Source organism: Amphiprion ocellaris, chromosome 23 (assembly GCF_022539595.1).
Source record: "Amphiprion ocellaris isolate individual 3 ecotype Okinawa chromosome 23, ASM2253959v1, whole genome shotgun sequence".
NCBI lineage: Eukaryota > Metazoa > Chordata > Actinopteri > Pomacentridae > Amphiprion > Amphiprion ocellaris.
The window spans coordinates 24,287,441-24,315,061 of record NC_072788.1 but is presented as its reverse complement, the minus strand read 5'-3'; the positions used below and the strand labels follow the sequence as shown (position 1 = coordinate 24,315,061).

General features: G+C 39.6%; 1 protein-coding gene across 1 annotated transcript in view; it reads right to left on the bottom strand.

Annotated features, from left to right (window-relative positions):
• The window catches only part of rbm46 (RNA binding motif protein 46), a 47,603-nt gene that overhangs the window by 7,430 nt on the left and 12,552 nt on the right, over window positions 1-27,621 (bottom strand). The window contains exons 6-9 of the mRNA XM_023262474.2: window positions 22,944-23,041; window positions 18,715-19,096; window positions 10,276-10,475; window positions 8,369-8,471 (exon numbers count right to left, since the gene is read on the bottom strand). Of these exons, the coding sequence (XP_023118242.1) occupies window positions 8,369-8,471; window positions 10,276-10,475; window positions 18,715-19,096; window positions 22,944-23,041 (783 nt within the window). The remainder of the gene's footprint in view (window positions 1-8,368; window positions 8,472-10,275; window positions 10,476-18,714; window positions 19,097-22,943; window positions 23,042-27,621) is intronic.

The window sequence follows — 27,621 nt, the reverse complement described above, 5'->3', positions numbered from 1 at the left end:
TTAAATCATGACTTGACAGTTACACCAACTAGTGTAGATTTTGGGTTAGGGTTACCTTGCTGGTTCTACATCATATGTTGAAACTTTGGACAATTCCAACCCAACAACACACTGCTTGGCTTTGAAAGGTATGTTTTCTTTCTTTTTTTTTTTTTTTTTTTTTTTTTAACAAAACAGCCCCTCAGCTGCCTCATTCCTGCTATTACAAACACACCAGTATTTTTTTACAGGACAAATTTGCAGCTCGAGAAGCCAGAATATCTGACAAACTCTACTGAACAAACTTCAACTACTGAAAAGGAAAGAGGAGCGAGAACTTCCTAAAGCTGCTGGAGGCTCTAAAAGTCTGCAGCTTGTCCAGAATCAGAACAACTTCGCCCACGAGACAAACGCTGAAGACGCCTCATCTGTCAAGTTTAGCCATAACAACGAGCATGACAATCAGAAATACTTTATTGATGCCTGAGGGTTGACTTGCCTAGAAATGATACATGACAAAAACTTATGTTTGTTTTTCATAAAACTCTGCTAAAAACATGAACATGTAGCTGAATCTGCCTTGTATAAATAGTCTGTAGTAGTGTTAGAAAAACAACCCATGCATTTAAGGGTCAAGTAGCAATTTTAATCAATACTGGTTAGAGTAAAATAACAATCAATAAACCACAGGTCTGAGACGAACACATAAAGAAGAGTTCAAGGAGAAGATATGCGTGAGGAGGAAGGAGCCACATTTTGCATTTTATGGGCTGAGCTCTGACTAGCAGAGATATTCGGCTCCCTGTGGAGCTGCGAGCGCAATAAAAAATGGATGCAGTATAAGAGAGTTTGATTAAAAGCGTCCACCACAGGGTGGACTTCCAGTAGCCAGGGCGCTCCCAGCCTTCCTCTTCAAAATAACACTAAAAACATTTTAATTGCATTGGGTTGGCAGCTGGTCGGTGCTTCAGACCGGAGGGAAACAAACCTGCTTCCTGCAGATCAATTAAGTAAACTCTGAATCGCATTTCAGCCCCTTCGTGCTCTGAAGTGACCCATTTTCTGACTCCTTCTTTCCTTTTCACACTGTGTCAAGATCTCTTCATGTCCCACTTCTAACAGCATGGATGCTGAATTAATGCTGCACTTAATCTCCTTCCCACAAGAGACACGTTCAGCAAAACCTCAAGTTCTACTGTATTTTCAAAGGGATGAACTTGGGGACAGGAATCTGAGGGACTCAGCGCCAATAAAGCAGGCAGACTGAAGATTGTCAACCAGAACGGTTGTCGTCTGTGTTGCAGCATGAAGGCAGTCCCAACAGCGGACGCTTTTTGGGAAACATTCTGAAATTAAAACATTTCAAAGGTTCAGCTTCCCAGCGTGTCTGCTGTCAAAAGATCTGTCATCTACTGCAGCGAGCTTCATTTCAAAGTCTCTCTTTTCTGAAAATTAACATAAATGTAGAATTTGAGTCGATGTAAATCATGAAATTCCTGCACAAAAGATGGATCAACAAAATGTAAGCACAAATACACTTTTTAGGGCCAAATACGAACCCTTGACTACTAGTACCAAGAAAGACTATGAATATGTAGAATAGAAAAGTAAGTGGCATCACGTCAATTAATTGTTTTATCAGTTATTTGTTTATAAAAACTAAACTAAAAGTTGAGAAAAATGTCGGCCCCAAGAATCACTTGATCCCTACCCACCAGTAAACATGGTGGTGGCAGCATCATGATGCGAAGCATGGTGGAGGCAGCATCATGATGTGAAGCATGGTGGTGGCAGCATCATGATGTGAAGCATAGTGGTGGCAGCATCATGATGTGAAGCATGGAGGTGGCAGCATCATGATGTGAAGCATGGAGGTGGCAGCATCATGATGTGAAGCATGGTGGTGGCAGCATCATGATGTGAAGCATGGTGGTGGCAGCATCATGATGTGAAGCATAGTGGTGGCAGCATCATGATGTGAAGCATGGAGGTGGCAGCATCATGATGTGAAGCATGGTGGTGGCAGCATAACGATGTGAAGCACAGTGGTGGCAGCATCATGATGTGAAGCATGGTGGTGGCAGCATCATGATGTGAAGCATGGAGGTGGCAGCATCATGATGTGAAGCATGGAGGTGGCAGCATCATGATGTGAAGCATGGTGGTGGAAGGATCATGATGAAGCACGGTGGTGGCAGCATCATGATGTGAAGCATGGAGGTGGCAGCATCATGATGTGAAGCATGGTGGTGGCAGCATCATGATGTGAAGCATGGAGGTGGTGTAGCATCATGATGTGAAGCATGGAGGTGGCAGCATCATGATGTGAAGCATGGTGGTGGCAGCATCATGATGTGAAGCATGGTGGTGGCAGCATCATGATGTGAAGCATGGTGGTGGGCATCATGGATGTGAAGCATTGTGGTGCCAGCGAGAACTTCCTAAAGCTGCTGGAGGCTCTAAAAGTCTGCAGCTTGTCCAGAATCAGAACAACTTCGCCCACGAGACAAACGCTGAAGACGCCTCATCTGTCAAGTTTAGCCATAACAACGAGCATGACAATCAGAAATACTTTATTGATGCCTGAGGGTTGACTTGCCTAGAAATGATACATGACAAAAACTTATGTTTGTTTTTCATAAAACTCTGCTAAAAACATGAACATGTAGCTGAATCTGCCTTGTATAAATAGTCTGTAGTAGTGTTAGAAAAACAACCCATGCATTTAAGGGTCAAGTAGCAATTTTAATCAATACTGGTTAGAGTAAAATAACAATCAATAAACCACAGGTCTGAGACGAACACATAAAGAAGAGTTCAAGGAGAAGATATGCGTGAGGAGGAAGGAGCCACATTTTGCATTTTATGGGCTGAGCTCTGACTAGCAGAGATATTCGGCTCCCTGTGGAGCTGCGAGCGCAATAAAAAATGGATGCAGTATAAGAGAGTTTGATTAAAAGCGTCCACCACAGGGTGGACTTCCAGTAGCCAGGGCGCTCCCAGCCTTCCTCTTCAAAATAACACTAAAAACATTTTAATTGCATTGGGTTGGCAGCTGGTCGGTGCTTCAGACCGGAGGGAAACAAACCTGCTTCCTGCAGATCAATTAAGTAAACTCTGAATCGCATTTCAGCCCCTTCGTGCTCTGAAGTGACCCATTTTCTGACTCCTTCTTTCCTTTTCACACTGTGTCAAGATCTCTTCATGTCCCACTTCTAACAGCATGGATGCTGAATTAATGCTGCACTTAATCTCCTTCCCACAAGAGACACGTTCAGCAAAACCTCAAGTTCTACTGTATTTTCAAAGGGATGAACTTGGGGACAGGAATCTGAGGGACTCAGCGCCAATAAAGCAGGCAGACTGAAGATTGTCAACCAGAACGGTTGTCGTCTGTGTTGCAGCATGAAGGCAGTCCCAACAGCGGACGCTTTTTGGGAAACATTCTGAAATTAAAACATTTCAAAGGTTCAGCTTCCCAGCGTGTCTGCTGTCAAAAGATCTGTCATCTACTGCAGCGAGCTTCATTTCAAAGTCTCTCTTTTCTGAAAATTAACATAAATGTAGAATTTGAGTCGATGTAAATCATGAAATTCCTGCACAAAAGATGGATCAACAAAATGTAAGCACAAATACACTTTTTAGGGCCAAATACGAACCCTTGACTACTAGTACCAAGAAAGACTATGAATATGTAGAATAGAAAAGTAAGTGGCATCACGTCAATTAATTGTTTTATCAGTTATTTGTTTATAAAAACTAAACTAAAAGTTGAGAAAAATGTCGGCCCCAAGAATCACTTGATCCCTACCCACCAGTAAACATGGTGGTGGCAGCATCATGATGCGAAGCATGGTGGAGGCAGCATCATGATGTGAAGCATGGTGGTGGCAGCATCATGATGTGAAGCATAGTGGTGGCAGCATCATGATGTGAAGCATGGAGGTGGCAGCATCATGATGTGAAGCATGGAGGTGGCAGCATCATGATGTGAAGCATGGTGGTGGCAGCATCATGATGTGAAGCATGGTGGTGGCAGCATCATGATGTGAAGCATAGTGGTGGCAGCATCATGATGTGAAGCATGGAGGTGGCAGCATCATGATGTGAAGCATGGTGGTGGCAGCATAACGATGTGAAGCACAGTGGTGGCAGCATCATGATGTGAAGCATGGTGGTGGCAGCATCATGATGTGAAGCATGGAGGTGGCAGCATCATGATGTGAAGCATGGAGGTGGCAGCATCATGATGTGAAGCATGGTGGTGGAAGGATCATGATGAAGCACGGTGGTGGCAGCATCATGATGTGAAGCATGGAGGTGGCAGCATCATGATGTGAAGCATGGTGGTGGCAGCATCATGATGTGAAGCATGGAGGTGGTAGCATCATGATGTGAAGCATGGAGGTGGCAGCATCATGATGTGAAGCATGGTGGTGGCAGCATCATGATGTGAAGCATGGTGGTGACAGTGCCATGATGAAGCATGGTGGTGGCAGTGCCATGATGTGAACCATGGTGGTGGCATCATGATGTGAAACATGACGGTGGAAGCATCATGATGAAGCATGGTGGTGGCAGCATCATGATGTGAAGCATGGAGGTGGCAGCATCATGATGTGAAGCATGGAGGTGGCAGCATCATGATGTGAAGCATGGTGGTGGAAGGATCATGATGAAGCACGGTGGTGGCAGCATCATGATGTGAAGCATGGAGGTGGCAGCATCATGATGTGAAGCATGGTGGTGGCAGCATCATGATGTGAAGCATGGAGGTGGTAGCATCATGATGTGAAGCATGGAGGTGGCAGCATCATGATGTGAAGCATGGTGGTGGCAGCATCATGATGTGAAGCATGGTGGTGGCAGCATCATGATGTGAAGCATGGTGGTGACAGTGCCATGATGAAGCATGGTGGTGGCAGTGCCATGATGTGAATCATGGTGGTGGCATCATGATGTGAAACATGACGGTGGAAGCATCATGATGAAGCATGGTGGTGGCAGCATCATGATGTGAAGCATGGTGGTGGCATCATGATGTGAAACATGACGGTTGAAGCATCATGATGAACCATGGTGGTGGCAGCATCATGATGCGAAGCATGGTGGTGGCAGTGCCATGATGTGAACCATGGTGGTGGTGACCCTCTCAGGGGTCATTTTATTTTATCATGTTTAAAATTGGTCCCAATATTATTTCAAAAATGGTTTTCAGGTGAGAAAAATGCTAGTTTAGCTTGGAAGAGAAGAAAAAAAACAGTGAAAAAGACGTGTTTTTGGATTCACTTTCTGTCAGAAGCTTCTTTTCTGTTCTCCATGAGACTGCGGTGCTTTAAAGGTGAAAAACAGTCGAACATCTTTCAGGAAACACAGCGTAAAAACAGTTATTCTCTCGTGGCGTTCCTCACTCAGCCTGCCAGCTGCTACAAGCGGCTACTTTGTCGTTCTCACAGCACAGATTAAACATTTCATGGACCGCTCGTCGTTGATTTGTTCACGGCATCAACGTTTTTCTGCCAGAAATCTGTCAGCTTTTGTAGTGAGCGGGACTCCTCAAAGCTCCGATATGTTGTTCCATTGGCACCGGCAGGGATTCAGTTAACTCGGAGGTAGGCTCCAGGTGGACTGAATTCAGACTCCACAGCATCATGAAGCTGCCAAACACTTCCTGTTGCTTTCTCTGGAAATGGAGTTTTCCTTCGGTTTCAGGTGACCCAGTATTTAATTCAGCTGTGGCCCCTTTAGGGTCCTGAACTGCCAATCAGCAGCTCGTCTGAACTGGTTCTACTCTAGTTTAATTTCCTTTATCTGCAAAATGCCAACTGAAAACATTAGAGGACAATAACGTGAATGTGAATAAATGATGGAAGTGTAGAAGTGAGCTGCTGAGGCTCCAGGCTGCTGAAATAAGTCCAGCTCTGAGGTCTGTCGTCTGAATACTAATAAAGTGTGTCAACCTCGTTTCTGAGCTTCAGATTATTATCGCCTCATAAAAAATGTGATTAAAAGTGACAGCACTTTTGATTTATGATGCAACGTAGGCTTGGTTCTGTTTCTGCAGCGGAGAGATCCAAATGAATCTGATAAAATCTCATTCTTCTGGTATGTTTGGTTACATGGTGCAGCAAGAAAAGGAATGACGGAGGCGACATTTGTTATTTTCTCTGGGGAGGAGAAACCTCTGATTGTTGCAGCTACTCCAGCTGTCATGTGATATTTGTGAGTTTGCACAGAGATGATCTCTGAAGCGGTGCTGAATAGATTTAGTTTTACATCAGTGTTTTAACCCTGTCAGTCCCTAAACCTGCTGCTGGGGTTGAAAAGGTTCCAAAATAAAACTGATTTTAACTTTCCACAGGTCCTTGAATTACTCATGTGATGTGCAAAATGAACGGTGAAATACTCAAAACCGTTTGCATCAGATCCTGTTAAAAAATAATTAAAAATCTGAGCTTTTCAGCAAAAACGAGTCTGAATGACTGATAAAGAAAGAACTGTTAGACATGAACTGCAGGCAGTGTTCAAAAATACTGGATCAATAAAATAAACACAGCAAGTTGTTGGAGACACATTCAGCATGGGGAAACATCTTTCTACAGCTGATGAGCAGAAAACTGTACATGTGTGGTTTCCATTGAGGCTTTAGAGTTTACGCTGCAGTGACGAATGACATTTAAGGTTAAACTGTGGAAACTCTGGAAAGAAGATGTCCTGAAGAACCCGTCTACTCTGAATAAGTCATCTAATCTGCATTCTGTTGAGGACTTGGGTTCCTGGCTACAAACGAGGCATCCCTCAGAGCTGTGGATTGGAATTATCAGCCAAAAACCCCGACTGTTCCCGGCTTCATCACTGTGAAACGCACCGCCGACTACACGCCTGCAGTAAGCGTGTTCCAGCCAGCAGAGCCAAGCCACACGGAGCAGCAGGTTTCATATTTATGCTTTAACCACCGCTGAAGGCCAGCTTTCTAAAACGCTGTCTGGGCAAGAGGGGGGATAATAACGTCCACGACACTTAGAGGAACAGCAAACTGAATGTTTGTGACCCGAGTGACACATTAAAGCACATTCAGGTCCATTAAAGCTCAGAAACTCCCTTCAGTCTGATCCACACTGAACTTCTAGTGTTTTACTCCAAAACCCCATTTCTCCAGATACGTCCTCAACACATAATCACAGAGCAGAGAGCAGCTGTGAAACCCACACAAACACCACTTTAAAGGTCCCATATGGTGGAAATACATTTAAATACGTGTTTGTGGAGGTCCTAAAAACATGGAGGTGGAGATTAAAAGCTGTTAAGATACGAACAAGCTTACATCTGTCATTACTCACTGAACTAGTCACACTCCAGATGTACAGTCACAATTTATGTTGTTTACATCTGTCCTGGTCATTTTGTGTCTCTTTATGGTCATTCTATGTCTTTTTGTGGTTGTTTTCCATCTCTTTATGGTAAGTTCTCGCCTCTTTTGGTCATTTTCAATCTCTTTTTGGTCAGTTTCCGTCTCTTTGTAATTGTGTTATGTCTCTTTTGGTCATTTTCTGTCTCTGTCATCATTTTTTGTTTCTTTGGGGTCATCTTCTATGTCTTTGTGGTCGTTTTGTGTCTCTTAGTGGTCATTTTACATCTCTTTATGGTCGTTTGTCTCTTTATGTTCATTTTCCATTTCTTTATGGTTGTTTCTGTCTCTTTATGGTCATTTTCCATCTCTTTATGGTTGTTTTCTCTCTATGGTCATTTTGCATCTCTGTTCTTTTCTGTCTTGTTATAGTCGTTTCTGTTTCTTTGTGGTCATTCTGCCTCTTTGTGGACCTTGTATCTCTCTTCATGGTCGTTTCTGTCTCTTTATGGCAATTTTTTGTCTCTTTATATTCATTTGTTGTCTCTTTATGGCAATTTTTTTGTCTCTTTATTGTTATTTTGCATCTCTTTACGGTCGTTTCAGTCTCTTTGCGGCCGTGTTGCATCTCTTGTGGTTGTTTTCTGTATCTTTATTGTCCCTGTCTTCTCTTAGTGGTCATTAATGCTCTTTGTGGTTGCTTTCTGTCTCTTTGTTGCCATAAATAAGACAAAAAGTGTAGATTTTGTATTTGTTGGAGAAATTCTGTTGCTGTATCCAAACTTGGGAACCAGGCGAGCAAACTAATCCGCTTTCACTCCAGATTAAAAATGTAAAATTATGCGTTGGTTTGTTTAACGTCATACGAAGCCTCGCAGCACCTCAGCAAAGGAACCCGCCTGTGGATTTACATGACGGCATGTTTACACATGCAGCCAGTAGATCCCAGGCCAAGCCTCATTTCATATTTACATGTGTGGCGTCTCAGCACATGCTGAGCTGGATTTATGCCTGCCGTGTTCTGTGAATATTGAACAGTACCCAGGTTCCAGAGGGCGGTCTGGGCAGCCAGCTCCTTGGCGTCGTCCAGCAGCACACACAGCTTGTCGGGCATCCAGGTGCTCCGTGTGGACGGCATCACCACCTACACAGACACACACACACACAAGCAGCTTTGAACTCCTGACTCTGGGTATTTGTAGGGATCAAACAAGCAAACGTGGACGTGTGTCTTTATTAAGTGGCTTCTGTGTTGTTTGTTTTTGTGCGACTTCAGCAAGTTTCCCTGAGAGAAATGTCAAGTGTTGAAGTGTGGTCATTTAATTGTGTGTTTTTTGTCCATATATGGTAGTTTTACATCTCTTCATTGACTGTTTTTGTGGTCGTTTAACGTCTTTGTGGTAGCTTTGTGTCTCTTTGTGGTCGTTTTGTGTCTCTTTGTGGTCGTTTTTTGTCTCTATGTGGTAGTTTTGTTTCTATTTGTGGTAGTTTTGTTTCTATTTGTGGTTGTTTTATGTGTTTGCAGTCGCTTTGTGTCTCCTTGAAGTCATTTTGCTTCTGTTTTCCATTCTTGTGGTTGTTTTGCATCTTTTTGTAGACAGTTTTTTAGTTTTAGTGGTCATTTTGCGTCTCTTTTTGTTTCTATTTGTGGTCGTTTTGCGTCTTTTTGAGGTCATTTTGCATCTCTTTGTGGTCATTTTGCGTCTCTTTGTGGTCATTTTGCGTCTCTTTGTGGTCGTTTCACGTCTATTTGTGGTCGTTTTGTGTTTGTGGTTGTTTTGTTTGGATTTGTGGTCGTTTTGTGTCATTTTGCGTCTTTTTGTGGTTGTTTTGTGTCTCTTTGTAGTCATTTTGTGTCTATTTGTGGTTGTTTCATGTCTATTTGTAGTCGTTCTGCATCTATTTGTGGTTGTTTTGTGTCATTTTGCGTTTTGTGGCTTTTTGCAATTATTCTATGTCTATTTTTGGTTGTATTGTGTCTCTTTGTGATCTTTTTTTTCCTTTTGTGTTTTCATCATAGTTTTGTGTGTCTGTGGTCGTTTTTTGTCTCTATGTGGTAGTTTTGTTTCTATTTGTGGTAGTTTTGTTTCTATTTGTGGTTGTTTTATGTGTTTGCAGTCGCTTTGTGTCTCCTTGAAGTCATTTTGCTTCTGTTTTCCATTCTTGTGGTTGTTTTGCATCTTTTTGTAGACAGTTTTTTAGTTTTAGTGGTCATTTTGCGTCTCTTTTTGTTTCTATTTGTGGTCGCTTTTCTGTGTTTTTGCAATCGATTTGTGTCTCTTTGTGATTGTTCTGTTTTTCTTTGTGGTCATTATTATGTGTTTTTGTGGTAATTTTGTGTCTCTTGTAGTTTTGCATATTTTTGCAATCGTTTTATGTCTCTTTTTGGTCGTATTGCGTCTTTTGTGGTGTTCTATGTCTCTTTGTGGTCGTTTTATTTTTGTTTGTGGTCAATATTTGCTGTTTTTGTAGCAGTTCTGTGTCTCTGTGGTAGTTTTGCATGTTTTTGCCATCGTTCTATGTCTCTTTTTGGTAGTTTTGCGTCTCTGTGGTTATTTTATGACTTTTTGCAATCACTTTGTGTCTGAGGTCGTTTAATTTTTTCTTTGGGGTCATTATTTTGTGTTTTTGTGGTAGTTTTGTCTCTGTGGTAGTTCTGCATATTTTTGCAATCATTTTACGTCTCTTCTGTGTCTGTGGTAGTTTTGCGTCTTTTTGTGGTTATTTTATGTCTTTTCTGTCCTTTTGCAGCTGTTTTACGTCTCCTTTTGGTCGTATTGTGTCTCTTTATGACCGTTTTATTTTTTTAATGGTCATTTTTTTGATGCGTGGTAGTTTTGTGTCTCTCTGTGGTCGTACTGTGTCTCCTTATAGCATCTCTACATACAGCGGGATGTGAGGTGAGGTAATCTTTGTGTTGTTGTACATGAGCAGCAGACTGTAAAGACCTTGTAGACCAGCAGCAGCTTCCCGTCCAGTCCAGGTGTGGCGTACAGGTGGTACTCGGGCGGTGACCAGTAATGTTTGCGGCAGTAGAACTCCAGCAGGCTGACGGCGGAACCGATCTGACTCTGTTTGAGCGACAGCAGGGTGGTGGGAGACAGAGGAGTCCCAGGCATCAGGGGCAACACACATCTGTCCAGCTCTTCTGATGGGACAAACACACAGAGGGTCACAGCTTCGTTTGTCCACTGTTCAATAAAGGTTATTCAAACAAGATGGCTGCAACCAGAGTGTTGACAGAAAGAGAAAACTAATTAGAAACATGTTGACTTTAAATAACGTTCTACTGGATTTGTTTCAGTCTGCAGTCATAGCTGGAAGAATTACTCAACTCTCCGCCTCATCTGAAAACAACTCATAACTAATAACTCTTTTTTTCCTGCATTTATTCTCATTGTTTCACTCCACGAAAGGGGTGTTAACATTTTGTGAGATTGATGCATATTTTAGTCTTGCAGCCGTAACTCTAATAACTAATAACTCTAAACACACAGAAACATACATTTAGGATTCTTGATTTACTGAACGTTTACATACGTTGTTGAAAAGTTGTCATTTGGTACTTGATTTGATTTTATGTTCAAACTAGGAATGTTGATGTTTTGTCTTTCTTTGTGGTCGCTTTGTGTGTTTTTGTGGTAATTTGTGGGTTTTTTTGGTCGCTCTGTGTGGGTTTTTTTTGGTCATTTTGTGTAATTTTGTGGTCGTTCTTGTGTTTTTTAGAGCTTCTGCAGGAATCAGCCAGTCAGATTTAATGCTTTTTAATGCCATTTTAATGCTATACTGTAAAAATTTTAATGCCATTACCGTGAACTCAAGACAAATTACACAGGTTTGTTTTTTGTAAAAGATGATTTTTATATGAAAACTGTTCCTGCATTTTACTGTTTCTGAATCGAGAAACATTGCCTGGAACAATTCAGAAATGCTTCCACTGGATGCGTATGAGTGGTGCTGCATATCAGTGTTCAGACACCAGAGCACCTCCACCTGCAGCGTTGCATTCCACCCAAAAGATGCCTGAAGACTGTCTGATGTTCCAACGGCAGCGGCGGCTCTGGTGGGAGCAGTGGTCACTACAGATGAGGTTGTGCTGTTTGTGGTGGTCGAAGTAGACGCTGCAGACGTTATGCTGTTGGTCAGGTAAAGTAACTAGTAACTAGCCACAGCTAACCGCTGTCTGCCTCTCACAGCCGATCTGTGGACGTCAGACTGCATGTGACATTTCATGGCGTTGACACCCATTGGAGCAAGCTTTTTTTTTTTTAATTTTTTTTACAACCACTGCAAAATCCTTCCCCTTCTTGACCACCAACGGGCTGTAGTCATTCACTAAATTCCATGTTTTCGAGCCATTTTTGCTTGAATTTGCATTTCCCAGCTCTCCTCCACCTGGTCCAGCCTGCTGACCACTTCCCAAACATCTAGTTTTACGGCAATTGTACCCGACCGGCCGGAACAATTATCACAATGGCATGTTTACGCAGATGTAAATATCTGGCAAATTGCATCCTATAATTACACATTATTATTGTTATCAAATATTTTTCTTGAAAACTGCAGAAAGATGTTTTAATGCAACTGAGAATCAAATTTATTGATTTTTAATGCCATTTAAGGCCTTAATTTTCACAAAATCAACTTAATGGCTATTAATGGTTTTTAATGCCCTGCAGAAAACTTGGTTTTTGTGGTCATTTTTTGTATTTTTGTGGTCATTTTGTTTGGGTTTTTTTTTGGTCAATTTGTGTGATTTTGGTTATTTTCGGTGTTTTAGTGGTCATTTAGTGTGTTTTTGTGGTCATTTTACATCTTTGCGGTCATTTTGTGTCTCTTTGTGGTAATTTTCTGTGGTTGTTGTTGTTTTGTGTCTCTGCGTTTGCAGTTATATTTCGGTCTTTTCGCATCTCTTTGTGGTTGTTTTGTGCCATTTTATGTGTTTTTCTCTAGCAAACGATCAACTTTGTTTAGATTTAGAAGTTCAGGGAAATGACTGATAATCGACCAACAGCATTAATAACTAAAGGATTACAACCAGATTAACTGACACATGAATACAGTATTTTGAAACTAAAAGTTTACATCTCCAGTTTACAACCAGATTTAGTCAAATATTCGTCATTAATAAGACACAGTTCGGTTGGTGATAAACCAGATAAACAAATTATCTAGACATGAATGAGTAACAAACTAACATTAGACTTCATACAGTTTACTTAAGTTGTATTTTTTATTTATTTTTCCTCTGATGAACTTACAATGTTATTGTAACTGTCTAATACTTTCCACTGACACTGAACTAAATTAAAAACAGCTCCAGAACTCAGAACTTGTGATTGAAACGGAGCTCCGGACTCGCCGGTTATCTCCTCATTAAAGCAGCAATCATGGAATGTGACTGAGTCAGCTCGGCTCCATCTTCCCGACTTTACATCTCAATTATTGCCTCCCTAAATCTCCCTTCTCTCTCTTTATCTTCCTCCATATCTCCATCCAGTAATAATAAGTCTAATTGCTTTCTGTCAGCAAAGTTCCTTCAATTATAGAACAGTAAAAAAAAAAAGCCATAAATAAATAAGCTCAGGAACCACTGCAGCAACAAAGACTTTTCAGAAGCTGCATGAAGCGTCGCAGACATTAGGAGCAATGGAACGTATCGGGTTATGCTAATTGTTGGGATATTCATTAGTACATGCATCTGTGTCAACAAGCTCAGTGCAGCTTGTTTGTGTTGAATGTAAATGAACGCAGCTCTGGTTCAACATATGGAACTAATTAATGTTCCAGCTGAGCAACGTATCGGCTTCAGGAAAAGCTTCACAGCCTTTGCCTTTCACCATCAAACCACTGGCTTTAATATTACTGCCTGCTGATTCTTTTATTTTATTGTCTGAAATCTGTGGGGGAAAAAAAACACACAAAGAGAGTTTTAAAAAAAAGAGAGACGCAAAATCATTGCTGAGGTACACAAAATGACCAGAAAGAGACCAAGAGATGGAGAAACAACACAAACAGATGTGAAACCAATGAAAACAGACATAAAACAACATAAAAATATGTAATCCGAGTGAAAAGGAATGCCAAGAACCACAAAACTGAGAAAAAAAGATACACAAAAAACAGAAAGAGATGCAAATGCATCACAAAGAGACAAAAATCACCTTTAATACAATCAAAAAGACGAATATGACCGCTAAGAGACATAAATAACCACAGAAAGATGCAAAATAAATGGAAAACTGTCACGTAGACACAGAAAATGACCAGAAAGAGAATAAAACTGACCAAAAAATGTGCAAACTAAATGCAAAACAGCTGCAAAGAGATGCAAAAATACAGCAAAGAGATGCAAAGATACCGCAGAGAAGCAAAAATACCAGAGACGCAAAAATACCACAAAAAGAGATGCAAAAACAAAGCAAAGACACGCAAAAATATCACAGAGACGCAAAAATACTGCAAAGAGACACAAAAATACCACAAAGAAGAGCAAAAATACCAATAAGAGATGCAAAAATACAAAAAAGTGGTGCAAAAATACCACAAAGAGATGGAAAAATACAGAAAAGAGGTGCAAACATACCACAAAGATGCAAAAATATAGGAAAGACATGCAAAGAAACTGCAATGAGATGCAAAAAACTATGACATGCAAAAATACAGCAGTCACCCAAAAATACTACAAAGAGATGCAAAAATACCACAAAGACACGCAAAATACTGCAAAGCGACACAAAAATACTGCAAAGAGAAGCAAAAATACTGAAAAGAAATGCAAAAATACAGCAGAAATGCAAAAATACAGCAGAGATGAAAAAATACTGCAAAAAGATGCAAAAATACTGCAAAGAGGCACAAAAAATACTGCAGAGACACACAACTACAGCAAAGGGAAGCAAAAATACTACAGAGATGCAAAAATACCACAAAGAGGTGCAAAAATACAGCAAAGAGATACAAAAACAACAAAAAGAGAAGCAAAAATACCACAAAGAGATGCAAAAATACCGCAGACATGAAAAAATGCTACAAAAACACTGCAAAGACATGCAAAAATAACACAAAGAGGTGCAAAAATACAGCAAAGAGATGCAAAAGTATCAAAATTGAGTAGAAAACAACCATATCAAAATGCTTTAATGCTGAAAATAGCAGCTTTTTATGTTGATTTAAACCGATAATGTGAAGAATTTGATTCGTTAAAGATCAGCTACAATTCCAGTCAACTCAGATTCTCTCTGGCTAAAATAAAAACTACACAACGTTCATTAGACGACAGGAGAGCCGGCGTTTTCAGATTCACGCCGGCCGGAGCTCAGCTGGGAGCAGCTTCATTTTCAGGGCAGAAAAACCTCGTCTTCATTCTGAATCTCAAACCAGATGTGTTTTTCTTTGACCAGGCATCTATTTTCCAGAGTGAGTCGTCTTCCCAGGAGTCTCTCCTCATCACCACTTCATCTCTCCACATCCACATCTCTGTCTCGGTGTCATCTTCCCTCATAAATATTTCACAGCCCATTTGTGGGAGAGTTAACTCGAAAAACTTTTCTCATTTTCACTAAATGTCCGCAGGCGTCGAGGGAAATTGGCAGTTTTTGCTTCGTCACCAGATAATTGTCTCGGCTGTATCGATGTAACGGGAGAGGCTTGATGAATGTGGTTTGTAATGGATGAGGCCAAACCTGCTCAAAGTTAGAGGAGGAAAAGAAATCAAACAAAAACTGAAGGGAGACGGTGTGGATAAAAGAAAGCAGGTGCAGGAGTTCATTAGAAGGTCCAGCAGAGAATGTTTCTTACTCCTCTGAGTGACGTTATACTGATTGTTTGGCTCCGGAGGATCTTTTCTATCCGAGTCACGGAGATGATTTCAGAAACAAAAGGTTACGGCTGCTCAGGGAGAAGTCATCTGGAAGCTGGAAATGTGTCGGCTCAGAACAAGCAGAACTGGATGGCTGATCAGTGCACGTTACCACAATGTGACAGCAGCATTCAGCTGTCAGTTTTTATAGGAAGAAAACTACACAAAAACACACAGAAACACCAGAAACAGAGAAAAAGCACACACACAAAAAGACAACAATATGCAAACTAGCTACTAAGAGACAAAAAACAAACACCAAGAAAAGATGCAAAATGAAGACAAATGAACATAAAATGAGCACAATGAGAAAAGACTGACTAAAAGAGATGCAAAACAAAAATCAGGAGCCACGAAATGGCGACTACACACACAAAACAAACAAAAAGAAAAAAACTAATATAAAAAGACGCAAAACAAACAAAAATAGATCTTAATTTCTTGTGAACAGACATGAAAATCACCTCTTAGGCATACAAAAGGATTACTAGATATAGAACAGCAGTAAAGACACGCAAAAAACACCACAAAGACGCAAAGTAATAAAAATAAGATGCAAAATGACTACAAAGACACAAAGTCATCAAGAAGAGATTAAAATCGGCTAAAACAGAAGCAAAATGTGCATAAACAGACGCAAAACTAATGTAAACTGAGACAAAACAACCCCAAAGACACACAAAATGACTTAAAAGAAAACCCAAGGGCCAAAAAATGACAGCAAAAGGACCAGAAACAGAGATTAAACTACTTATAAGACGTATAAAAAGACGATAAAATGCAAAATAGCTACTATAGGAGTAAAAAACAACCACAAAAAGATGCAAACCATTAAAAAAACAGATGCACAATGAAGACAAATGAATGTAAAATGACCATAAGGAGAATAAAACTGACTAAAAGAGAAGCAAAACGAGCACGGACAGATGCAAAACCAGAGCAAAACCAGAGCAAACAGAAATAAAACCACCAAAAAGACACACGAAATTACTTAAATATGAAAATCAGGAGCCACAAAACGGCACCAAAAACACAAAACCAGGGAGAGATGCAAAGAGATGCAAAATGAACAAAAACTCATCCTAATTCCTTGTGAACAGACATGAAAATCTCTTAGGCACACAAAAGATACAAAATGGCAGCAAAGTGATGCAAAACACCGCAAAGAGACACAAACCAAAAAAAATGAGATGCTAAATAACTGACAAGAGACAAAATGATCAGAAAGAGATTAGAACTGACTAAAACACAAGCAAAATGAGCATAAACAGATGCAAAACCAGCACAAACTGAGACAAAACAACCCCAAAGACCAGAAAGAGAACAAAACTGACTAAAGAGATTCAAACCAAATGCTAAACAACTCTAAAGAAACGCAAAAATACCACCAAGATAACGTAACTTTTAAAAGAGATGCAAAATCCATGAAATGGCACCCAAAATAACCTGAAAGAGATTAAAACTGAATAAAATGCAGGCAAAATAAACACAAACAGATGCAAAATCAATTAAAACAAAGAGAAAACCACCTGTAAGACACACTAAATTAATCAAATATCAAGAGCCACAAAATAATGACAAGCACACAAAAAGACCAAAAACATTCATCACGGAAAGACAAAGCCAAACACAAAAGTATGCAAAACAAGCACAAACAAATGCTAATTCAATACAAACACAGATAAAACCACCTGTAAGATGCACAAACGGACGACTCGGTGCAAAAAATTAGCACAAAAAGACGTAAAACAATAGAAGAGATGTGAAATGAACACAAGTAAATGGAAAATTTCACAAAGACACACACAATGACCAGAAAAAGATTAAAACTGACTTAAAGAGAAGCAAAATGAACATAATACAGCTGCAAAGAGACACAAAAACACCACAAAGACCCCCTAACTTGGTCTAAAACCTTTAACTCCAGAGTTTAGTTCCTCCATGTGTCACCTAAGATTCACATTAATCAACACATTGATTGAAAACATGGGCAGGTTTGTTATCAGGTGGAACAATGAGCTGATTTCACTGCATGAAATCTCAGTAATGAAGCAGAGAGGATTCAGGCAGCGGATCTAAAACGGAAATAATCGTCCAGAAACCATGAAAACCATCAGTCATCGTTAATATTTAACAAACCGGCAGCTCACAAACCCAGATAGAGACCAGCCTCGGTGTCACACAGTGGGCGGAAACATTCATAAATACACAGACTTATGATGCAGATATTGTTCACGGTTTTGGCTCTTTTTCTAGGGGTTAACATTATCTTGAATTTAACAAAACAAGGAAACTAACAGTAAATTCTTCAAAATATTACAGCTAGAAACTGTTAAAGATGTAGACTGTTTTTTTTAAAGTGTCACCAAATAAATGGGCGTTCAGCTCTTTCTCTCAGACTTTTCATAGCACTGGGCCACTTTTGAAACATCAGGTAGAGGATTGTACACTTTCAGGTTTTATGTGTTGTGTTTATGGCTAAATTCAGACGCCTGCAGCAGCTTAATGACATTAATGAACTGTAGTTGAACAAAAACATGAAAAAGACACACAAAAACACCACGACGACACACAGGAATATCACAAAGACACACAAAAACACCACAACGACACACAGGAACATCACAAAGACACACAAAAACACCACGACGACACACAAAAACACCACAATGAAACACAAAAACACCACGACACACAGGAATATCACAAAGACACAGAAAAACCCCACAACGACACAGAAAAACACCACGTAGACACACAAAAAACCCACAATGACACACAGGAATATCACAAAGACACACAAAAACACCACAACGACACACAGGAATATCACAAAGACACACAAAAACCCCACAACAACACAGAAAAACCCCACGACACAGAAAAACACCATGTAGACACACAAAAACCCCACAATGACACACAAAAACACCACAACAACACACAAAAACACCACAACGACACAGAAAAACACCACGTAGACACACAAAAACCCCACAACGACACATAAGAATATCACAAAGACACAAAAAAACACCACGTAGACACACAAAAACCCCACAACGACACAGAAAAACCCCACGTAGACACACAAAAACCCCACAATGACACACAAAAACACCACAACAACACAGAAAAACCCCACAACACAGAAAAACACCATGTAGACACACAAAAACCCCACAATGACACACAAAAACACCACAACAACACACAAAAACACCACGACACAGAAAAACACCACGTAGACACACAAAAACCCCACAACGACACATAAGAATATCACAAAGACACAAAAAAACACCACGTAGACACACAAAAACACCACGTAGACACAGAAAAACCCCACGTAGACACACAAAAACACCACAACGACACAGAAAAACCCCACGTAGACACACAAAAACCCCACAATGACACACAAAAACACCACAACAACACAGAAAAACCCCACAACACAGAAAAACACCATGTAGACACCCCCCCCCCCCCCCCTCCACTGCTGTTACTAACTCCTGAAGCTGACCTGTTGTGTAGAAGGGGCTGCCCAGGCGAGGCGGCGGTCCGACGGGCCTCAGAGGAGAACATCCTTCTCTGGTTCCTCCGTCCAGCAGGAACATCCCGTCTCCTGCCCCTCCTCCCCCCAGGTGCCTCCTGCCGCCGTACCTCCTCCCGGCCACGCCTCCGTCCTTGGCGCCCGCCGGCTTGGCCAGCATCACCTCCACGGTGGCGCCGTCGATCTGGGCGCCGTTCATGACGCTGAGCGCGGTGACGGCGTCGCTGCGGCAACGGTAGTGGATGAAGGCGTAGTCGGTCAGCTTCTTGACTCGCTCCACGGAGCCCGGCTTGAAGTAGGAGAACTCCTGACGCAGAGTCTCCTCCGTGGTGTCCAGCATCAGGTTACGAACCTGAGAGGAAAGAAAACAGTCTGGATGCCGTGAACGAACGCAGTAAACTAGTTTTATTTACATCTGACAGCTAGATCATTTATTCAGACCAAAACAATCCATCACAGAGAGACGCTAACAGACATAAAAACATCTAGACTAGATGACTAGATGCAAAACAACTACAAAAATCTGCAAACCTGGAAAAAAATAACAAACTTAACACAAACAATTAACCACATAAACACAAGATTAAAACTGACTGAAACAAGTGCAAACTAAACACAAAAATGCCACAAAGATACAGTTTTTTTCTGGGTCAATATGGAAATTAATACTTTTATTTTGTGATTTTAAAAGTTATCTTAAAAATAACTATTTACCTAAATATACTAAATATACTGATATTTGTTGTGGATGTTATTTACAGTTTTATCCAACTTTTTTTGTAGTTAACACGTAAATGTAAAATTCTGTTTTGTGATTTTTACTAGTTATTGTATTTAATTTAACAAAACATGGAAAATTTGTGAAACAACAGCTTAAAAATAACTGTTTACGACTTTCATTGATCATTTTTCTCTCAAAAAACAGCAAATATCTGTAAAATAAAACTTGTTTTACGCTGACTGTAATACGAATAATTGTACAGTAGAATGGTATTTAAAAAACATATTTGTTGTGGAGATTATTTTTGTTTTTTTGTGGTTAACCCATAACCTTAATAGTTTTATTTAGGGATTTTTTATTAGTTATCTCTAATTTAACAAAACGGGGAAAAAAATAATTATTTACACTTTCATTCATCATTTTTCTTTTAAAAAAACAGCAGATATCAGTAAAATAACATTTATTTTGTGCTGATTTTAACATTAATAATTTTACAATATAATGTTATTGGAAAAAACTGATCTTTGTCGTGGAGGTTTTTTACAGTTTTAGTCTGTTTTTTTATGGTTAACATGTAAATTAATACTTTTTCTCTGTGATTTGACTCGTTTAAACACCGAAAATGTGTAAAATAACTTAAAAATGATTTATCATTTTTTAAATCTTAATTCTGACCACTTTTCTTGCAAATAACAGCAAATATCTATAAAATAAGATTAAGATTGCTGATTTAAACACAGTAAAAAATAAAATAGAGCAGAATATATTTTTTAAATGGCTGCAAGGTGACAGATAAAATGTGCAACATTATCTGACATGAAATACTCTTTTTTTCAACCACAACACGCACTGAATCATGTATGAAAGCCGGGTTCATCATCTGTTTTATCAAATTCCTGTCAGACTTTAGTGAAGCTGGGACTTCTCATCTCTTTAAATAAAGCCAAAATGACTACTTCCAGTTCTTCCCAGCTTGAAGACTGGAGCTTATAGAATAATTTACAGCCTTAAATGTGAAAAACAGCCAGATTTAGTGGCGCTAAACCTGGTGTGTAACAGAATTTCTAACCTACTGGATAATAAATCAATGAATGATGGATGAAAATGTCTGAAGGGCTCAAGAAGACAAACGCATTAAAAAGCAGCTGATTTTAGCTCCCTGCTACAGACTTTTCCAGCTGATCTTGAAGGCAAACTGGACCCTGCAGCCACAGAGGACTCTTATTGAACCGAACATCTGACAGAAAAAATAAACCGTCCTCTGAGAATTAACGGGATTTCATAACGCCTCCTCCCTAGACTCCCTTCAAACTGGAAATCTGCTGCTGCTGATGAGGAACGGAGCAGAGTTTGGGTGAAGTACGGAGCTTTTAGGCAGTAATTGATCCCCTGGAGGCCCGGCGGCTTCCTGCTGCTTCTTCACCTTTGATCTGAACGAGGCAGCCGAACGTTTCACCTGCTGAACCCCAACTGTGACCTGGAAAAGGCCAGCAGTCGACCTCCTGACTCCCAGTCGTCCCTAATTAGAGGACCTAAAAAGGCTGAGGTTCAGGAGCTATTCTGGGATTGAAAGAACTGCCTCTGAAATTCTCCTGCATCTACTTTCCCTCATTTCTGATCAATAAACGCTCGTTAATTCAACGTAAATTCAACCTTTCACATCTATTAGAACATATTAACACGTAAAATCAGGTTTTTTCATGATCTTTAACTGTACAAGCAATAAAAACCATACATAACTGTCCAGAAAAGTAAATGCAATGAGTCTCCGTTATGTTATTTCCCAGAAAGCTGTATTTTATTGTCATTTGTGAGGAACAGAAATATGCATCATGCTTCAGGAAATGTAAAATTTTATGTTCTATATTTGCTACAAAGCTTCAAATCAACGTCTTCCTTCAATTAAAAGTTAATATTTTCATGAAAAAGCTCAAGACGTGCAGGTTATCTTATCTATTTATCTCTCTTCAGATAATTACCTGAGAAGCCATGCTGCTTTTTTGGTATTTTATGCAAATTTATCGCATTAAAAATTAGATTTAAGAGTCTTATCTGTGTTGATGTTTTGCACAGATTTTTATGAGAACATCTGTAGCATTTTGGTCAACTGAGGGTGTTATAAAGCTGCTATATAAATACATTTAAGCTGAGATGTTTTGACCAGCAGAAAATAGATTTATTTTGAATTTAACTCTCTGAACTCCAAAAGACAACAAGAAGATATGAAAGGAGTGCAATCTTCTCAAACAAAAACTCAGTTTTCAGCTGAACTGCAGCCAAATATTACTTTTTTACTTTTGTATGATGGACATGTTGATTCCATGTTGTTTTTTCTATTATTTGCAAAATAAATTGTCAATTTTTTAGCAATTTTGGACAAGTTTCAAATCATTTTTGGACAAACTGAGTCGGCTTTGACATATTTGGCACCAGTTGGGGCAAATTTCTCATCATTCTGGAAAAGTTTTGAAATATTTTGGAATAGTTTTGTAAAAATTTTTCTTTCTTTTTTCTGACGTGTCATTCTACCTGCACAGAAGACAAATTGAGCAAAAAATATGAAAAGCCTGACGTTAAAGATCCAGAATGGCCGCCTGGACCAAACACCTTGCTCCTGCGATAAAATGTTCCTCATCCATTTTTATGAAAAATCTCAAAACGTGCAGGTTTTCGACGTGATTTGGTCGCTCTTATTTGTCTTACGTTGGAAATTTAACAGCAAGATTTCCAGATATTTATGGATATGGATATTTAATTCCAGATTTAGTCAGTGTTGTACAATTAATTCCAGATTTTGTACATTTAATTCCAGATTTTGTCAAGTTTGTAATTTAATTCTAGATTTTTTACATTTAATTCCAGATTTTGTACAATTCATTCCAGATTTTGTCAATTTTGTCCATTTAGTTCCAGATTTTGTACATTTACTTCCAGATTTTGTCAATTTTGTACATTTAATTCCAGATTTTGTACATTTAATTCCAGATTTTGTCAATTTTGTACATTTAATTCCAGATTTAGTAAATTTAATTCTAGATTTAGTAAATTTAATTCCAGATTTAGTAAATTTGTCAATTTAATTCCAGATTTTGTACATTTACTTCCAGATTTTGTCAATTTTGTACATTTAATACCAGATTTTGTCAATTTTGCAAATTTAATTCCAGATTTTGTAAATTTAAGTCCAGATTTTGCAAATTTTGTACACTTATGCGCGATTTTAAATGTAGTTTTTTTTTGTTTGGTTTTTTTTTACAGTTTTCATCACTCTTGGTTGGTCTTCATATTTGATATTTATATTTTATCTTCACACATCTGGGGTTTCTTTATAGAATTGAACAGTTTGCTTCTGATGCGTTCTAGTAAAACTATTAAACTACTTCCTTCCTGCCACTGATCAAGCGTCTATTGCTGCTATTATTTAACCACCCAGATCGTCTTTTAAAGGCACCAAACACTGTATCCGGTATGCACTTACATAAAGCACTCGGACTCGTTGCATCACCTCCTCATCCACGTCTTTCTCTGGTTCGGCCCAGTCCACCTGGATAGAGTGGCCCCACAGCTGGAAGGTTCCTGTTCAGGATCAAGAGGTTTTATCAGCTACAAGTTCATCAGGATGATGATGACGACGACGACGACAACAACAACAACAACAACAACAGCAATCCTGAAAAAAATAGAAGAAAAAAGAGATGTTGAAGGTAAAGTTCAGGAGATGCAGTCATGTGTTTGTTCTGTTAATGTATACACCCACATGGTCGACACATAGAATAGAATAGGATAGGATAGGATAGAATAGAATAGAATAGAATAGAATAGAATAGAATAGAATAGAATAGAATAGAATAGAATAGAATAGAATAGAATAGAATAGAATAGAATAGAATAGAATAGAATAGAATAGAATGTAGTTTCTTTATTGTCATGTGATGAAGTTTACTTGGGGTATTAATACTATAAAAACAGTGAAGCTGGTGTTGAATTTCTGGATACGGCACACTGCTGAACATGTACACCATAAAAGTAGCGCAGAAATTACATACCAGATGGAGTTGTAGATGTAAACATACATAAATGTAACATTTTAGTAAATAAATACAAAACACATGAGGTAGTAGGTGCAAAGAGGTCCAGATTTCTACATTTTGTAAATTTAACAGTGAGATTCCCAGAAACAGATTTTTTTTTTTTTTTTTTTTTTTAAGTTATTTTTTGGCTATTATTGACTTTATTTGAGAAGTTAGTGAAGAGGCAGACAGGGAGAAGAATGGGGGGCAGTAAAAGGCCTTGAGCAGGAATCGAACCCAGGCCACTGCTTTAGGAACCATAGGCCCTGTTTATGGGTCGTACGCTCAACCAGTTGAGCTACTTGGTGCCAGAAAATTTTATGAATTTACCAGTGAGATTTCCAGACTTTGTAAATGTTAATATTAGTCTTCAGATATTGTAAATTTGTAATTTTAACAGTGAAATGTCCATATTTTGTAAATATAATTCCTCATTTTGCAAATTTAACATTGAGATTTGACATTTCAGATTTTGTGAATTTAACAGTACTTACATTGTGCCAGTTTGTACTAAGACTCAGTAGCTGTACAGTTTCATGCTTCACAACAACCACATCCTGACTGTCACATTTCAACGTACGGACAAATAAACAATTTCACACATAACTGAACACTGTCTCTGGTTTCTCTGCAGCCGAACACACAGGGACTAAATAATCTTGTTACTATAAGTAAATCCTCAACTTTCAGTCAATCCAGAGCTTCCAGCGCTGTGGTACAGAGATTAGAAAGTAATAAATCAAAGGGAACTGAGTGCTTGTGGGTGATCCACATGAATGTATTGAACATTTAACATCAATGTGCTGCTCTGCAGGAGTCCAGGGAGAACATTGATATTCAATACAGAAACTTTAGAGCGGACATGTCAGACTCAAGGATCAATTGTATCCAGGTCGCAATGTAATATTTTATATCTTTGAGAATTGGCCCGTAGGTATTTTGCGTGGACCTCATTGACACTACAAATCCCAGACTGCATTGTAACAGCTGGAGGTAGTGCTCTGGTCCACACCCCAACATAGTAGGTGATGCACCTTTATGCTGGATGCCAACTGCCAATAAACTACCAGAAGAAGAAAAAGAAGAAGAAGAAGAGCTCCTACGCTACGCCCAACTTTACTGACAAACTTTAAGTTAACGCTTAAGTCTAAAACATGTCCAAACGAAAGGTAGACTGATGGGAGATCAGTATACGTTCACTAGCATAATGGGAAAACCTGTTTGCCTTTTATGCGGAGCTGACGTGGCCGTTTTCAAAGAGTATAACCACGAGGATCTGAACACACAGCAGAAGCTTCACAAGGTAGAACAGCGACAAAGAAACCTGGCGTCACAACAGACGACGTTCAAAAAAGCTAAATCTCAAAGCGAGGCTGCCGTTAAAGCTAGTTTTATAATGGCAAAAGAAATCACTACATCAGCCTGGACATTTACAGAGGGAGAGTTTCCATGACTGAAGTGTGTGAGGTCGTCTGTCCAGATAAAAATCAAGCATTTTCAAACATAAACCTGAGCAGAAACACCGTGACAGACCGGACATGTGAGCTTGAAAAGACTTCACTGCTCATTCCCTCGCTGTGGCTGAAAGCAGTGACATAACAGATATTGCTCAGCTGTCAGTCTTCATCCACGCAGTGAACTCTAATTTACACATCAGAGGAGCTTTTGGGAATTAAAGCGATGCACGGCACTACCACGGCGAAAGACACATTTGAACAAGCATCTTATTGTGTGAATGACATGAAGCTGCCTGGGAACAAACAGGTGGGACTAGCGACAGACGGGGCGCCTGCAGTGTGCGGTGAAAAGAGCAGATTAGTGGGCAGCATGCAGGAGAAGATGCAGCGGGAGAAGCTGACATCTACCAGCTAACACCTAGAAACACTGTGTGGCAAAGCACTGGAAATGGAGCACCGTGATACAGACGGTTAACTTTATCAGAGCCACAGGTGTCAACCAGCCACTTTAAGGCTTTTCTTGAGGAGGTATGCGCTGAAAATGGTGACGTGCCGTACCACAAACCACAACTGCTCAACAGACTCTGAGCTGCGTGAAGAAATCTGTAAATCTATGCAGTGCAAATGAAATTCACTGTGGACTTAGCAGATGAAAAGCGGCTGTGTGAACTGGCGTTTCTTTGTGATGTATCAAACCATGTCGATGCGTTAAACCTCCAGCTTCAAGGACAGGACCATCACAGACGTACGCTGCACTGAGAGCTTTCAAAGCCAGGCTGTGTCTGTGGGAGATGCACATGATGCAAGGAAACTTCGCTCACGTTCCGTGTTGCCAGGCTATGTTGCTCCAAGTGTCAGCCACTGTTTCCAAGCACACATCTCACTGAAAAACTGGACATAATGAGCATCGAGTTCACACAGCGATTTATTGACTTTGAAGCCCAGAAAACTAAGTTTGATCTTTCCAGCAATCCTGGAATTCTGTGTTGTCACGTTGGAAAGGGTGATGTGGATATTCAGATGGAGCTGCTGGACCTCCAATGCACTTAACCCTTAACCCTGTAAAACCCACTGTTGCAGAAATACAACATCAGTTTTTTATATATATATATATATAAAAAAATTTATTTTGTTCCAATTTTTTTGCTCATTTTATTTTACATACAAACACACAATTTTTGCTCATTTTTTTTTCTATATTCGGGTCTGACAGGGTTAAAGCAAAAGGCTCTGTCAATTTCCTGTACCCCATTCATTGTCTATGTGAAACATATGCACGATACAGCACGGATGTCCGTCCGTGTTCTGCGTTCCACCGGACGGTGATTTCTATTGCACTGTGCGCTCACTTCCGCTTTGATGGTGTATCATGCTCAGACGATTCGTCGTTAGTTGCAGCTCTAAACGGAGCCCTCGCCTGTTTGCTGGCCATTAATGTTAGGTTACTAACCTAGAAGCTGCAACTCTGCCGCTATGTCCTTCCATGCTGCATCCTTTTTTGTCCGGTTGTGGTACGAGGACACATCAAAAAGGCCTCTGCTGCCGCAACTCTACTAGGCTGTCTTCTTTGTTTAAATCCCACATACTAGTTTTGATACATTTTGCCATTGTCACCACAAATCATCTATTTGGGTTTAGTACTGATCAGTACGTCATTTCATCCTGCATTTCTATTGGTTAGTTAGTTGTTGTAGGTCACAGCAGCAATCACACTGTGAGACGATCACCCCAAATTTCTGGCACTGTCAAATTTTATGTCAGCTTGTCTTTGGTCGCAAGACCATGACAACGTTCACCCTTGAACCTGTCTCAGTGCGACGTAGGACCACCGACTTAGAGCCAAGACCAAAGATATCGCCACGATTTTGTCACGACTGTTATCTTTCGTCTGGGACGGCCAGAGTGTTGAGTGTAAAGACTGTAAAGTCAGTGAAAACTTTCCAATAGAGACCAACACAAAAGGCCACTGATGCATCTTTATTTGAAATTTGTTCTCTGTTTAATCAGTGAGCTTGGTTTTGTTATGAATAATTTATTGTGAGTTGGAAAAAGTATAATTCATACTTCTGTGTGAAGTATTTCTGACAATACATCTAAAAAGACCAATTCATTCATTATAAATAAATGTTTGTGCTGGTTGGCCCAGGATTTGGAGTCAGTTCTTATGTTGGGCTCCCTCTCTGATTGAGTCTGACACCGTTGCTCTAGAGGTTTATTAATCACTGTTTTCTCTCTTAAATGGCCAAATGTTAGAAAACAGCTGACTAAAAGGTTTAATAAGCTCAGAATTGTAATCAGACGCTGCAGTATTCAGTGCTGTGGCTCCCTCTGCTGGACACTGACTACATTTTCCTGTTATTTCTCACCAGAAATGAATAAAAATGTGTTTTGTGCTTCAGTAAATGCAACCACAGTTAATAGTTTATGTTTTACATTTACAGCAGCTTTGGATCAACCTTCAAATGATTCTCCTTTGTTGTTTTCAAGAAAAACCTCAAGAAGCTCATATTTTCAGAAGCTTTCGACTGTTTTAAATGGTCTTAATATTTCATATCTAATTTACATTTATTGTTTTACAAACTAATGCTAAAAGTATTTCATTGTACTCTAGTTTGTGTTAAAATTTGAT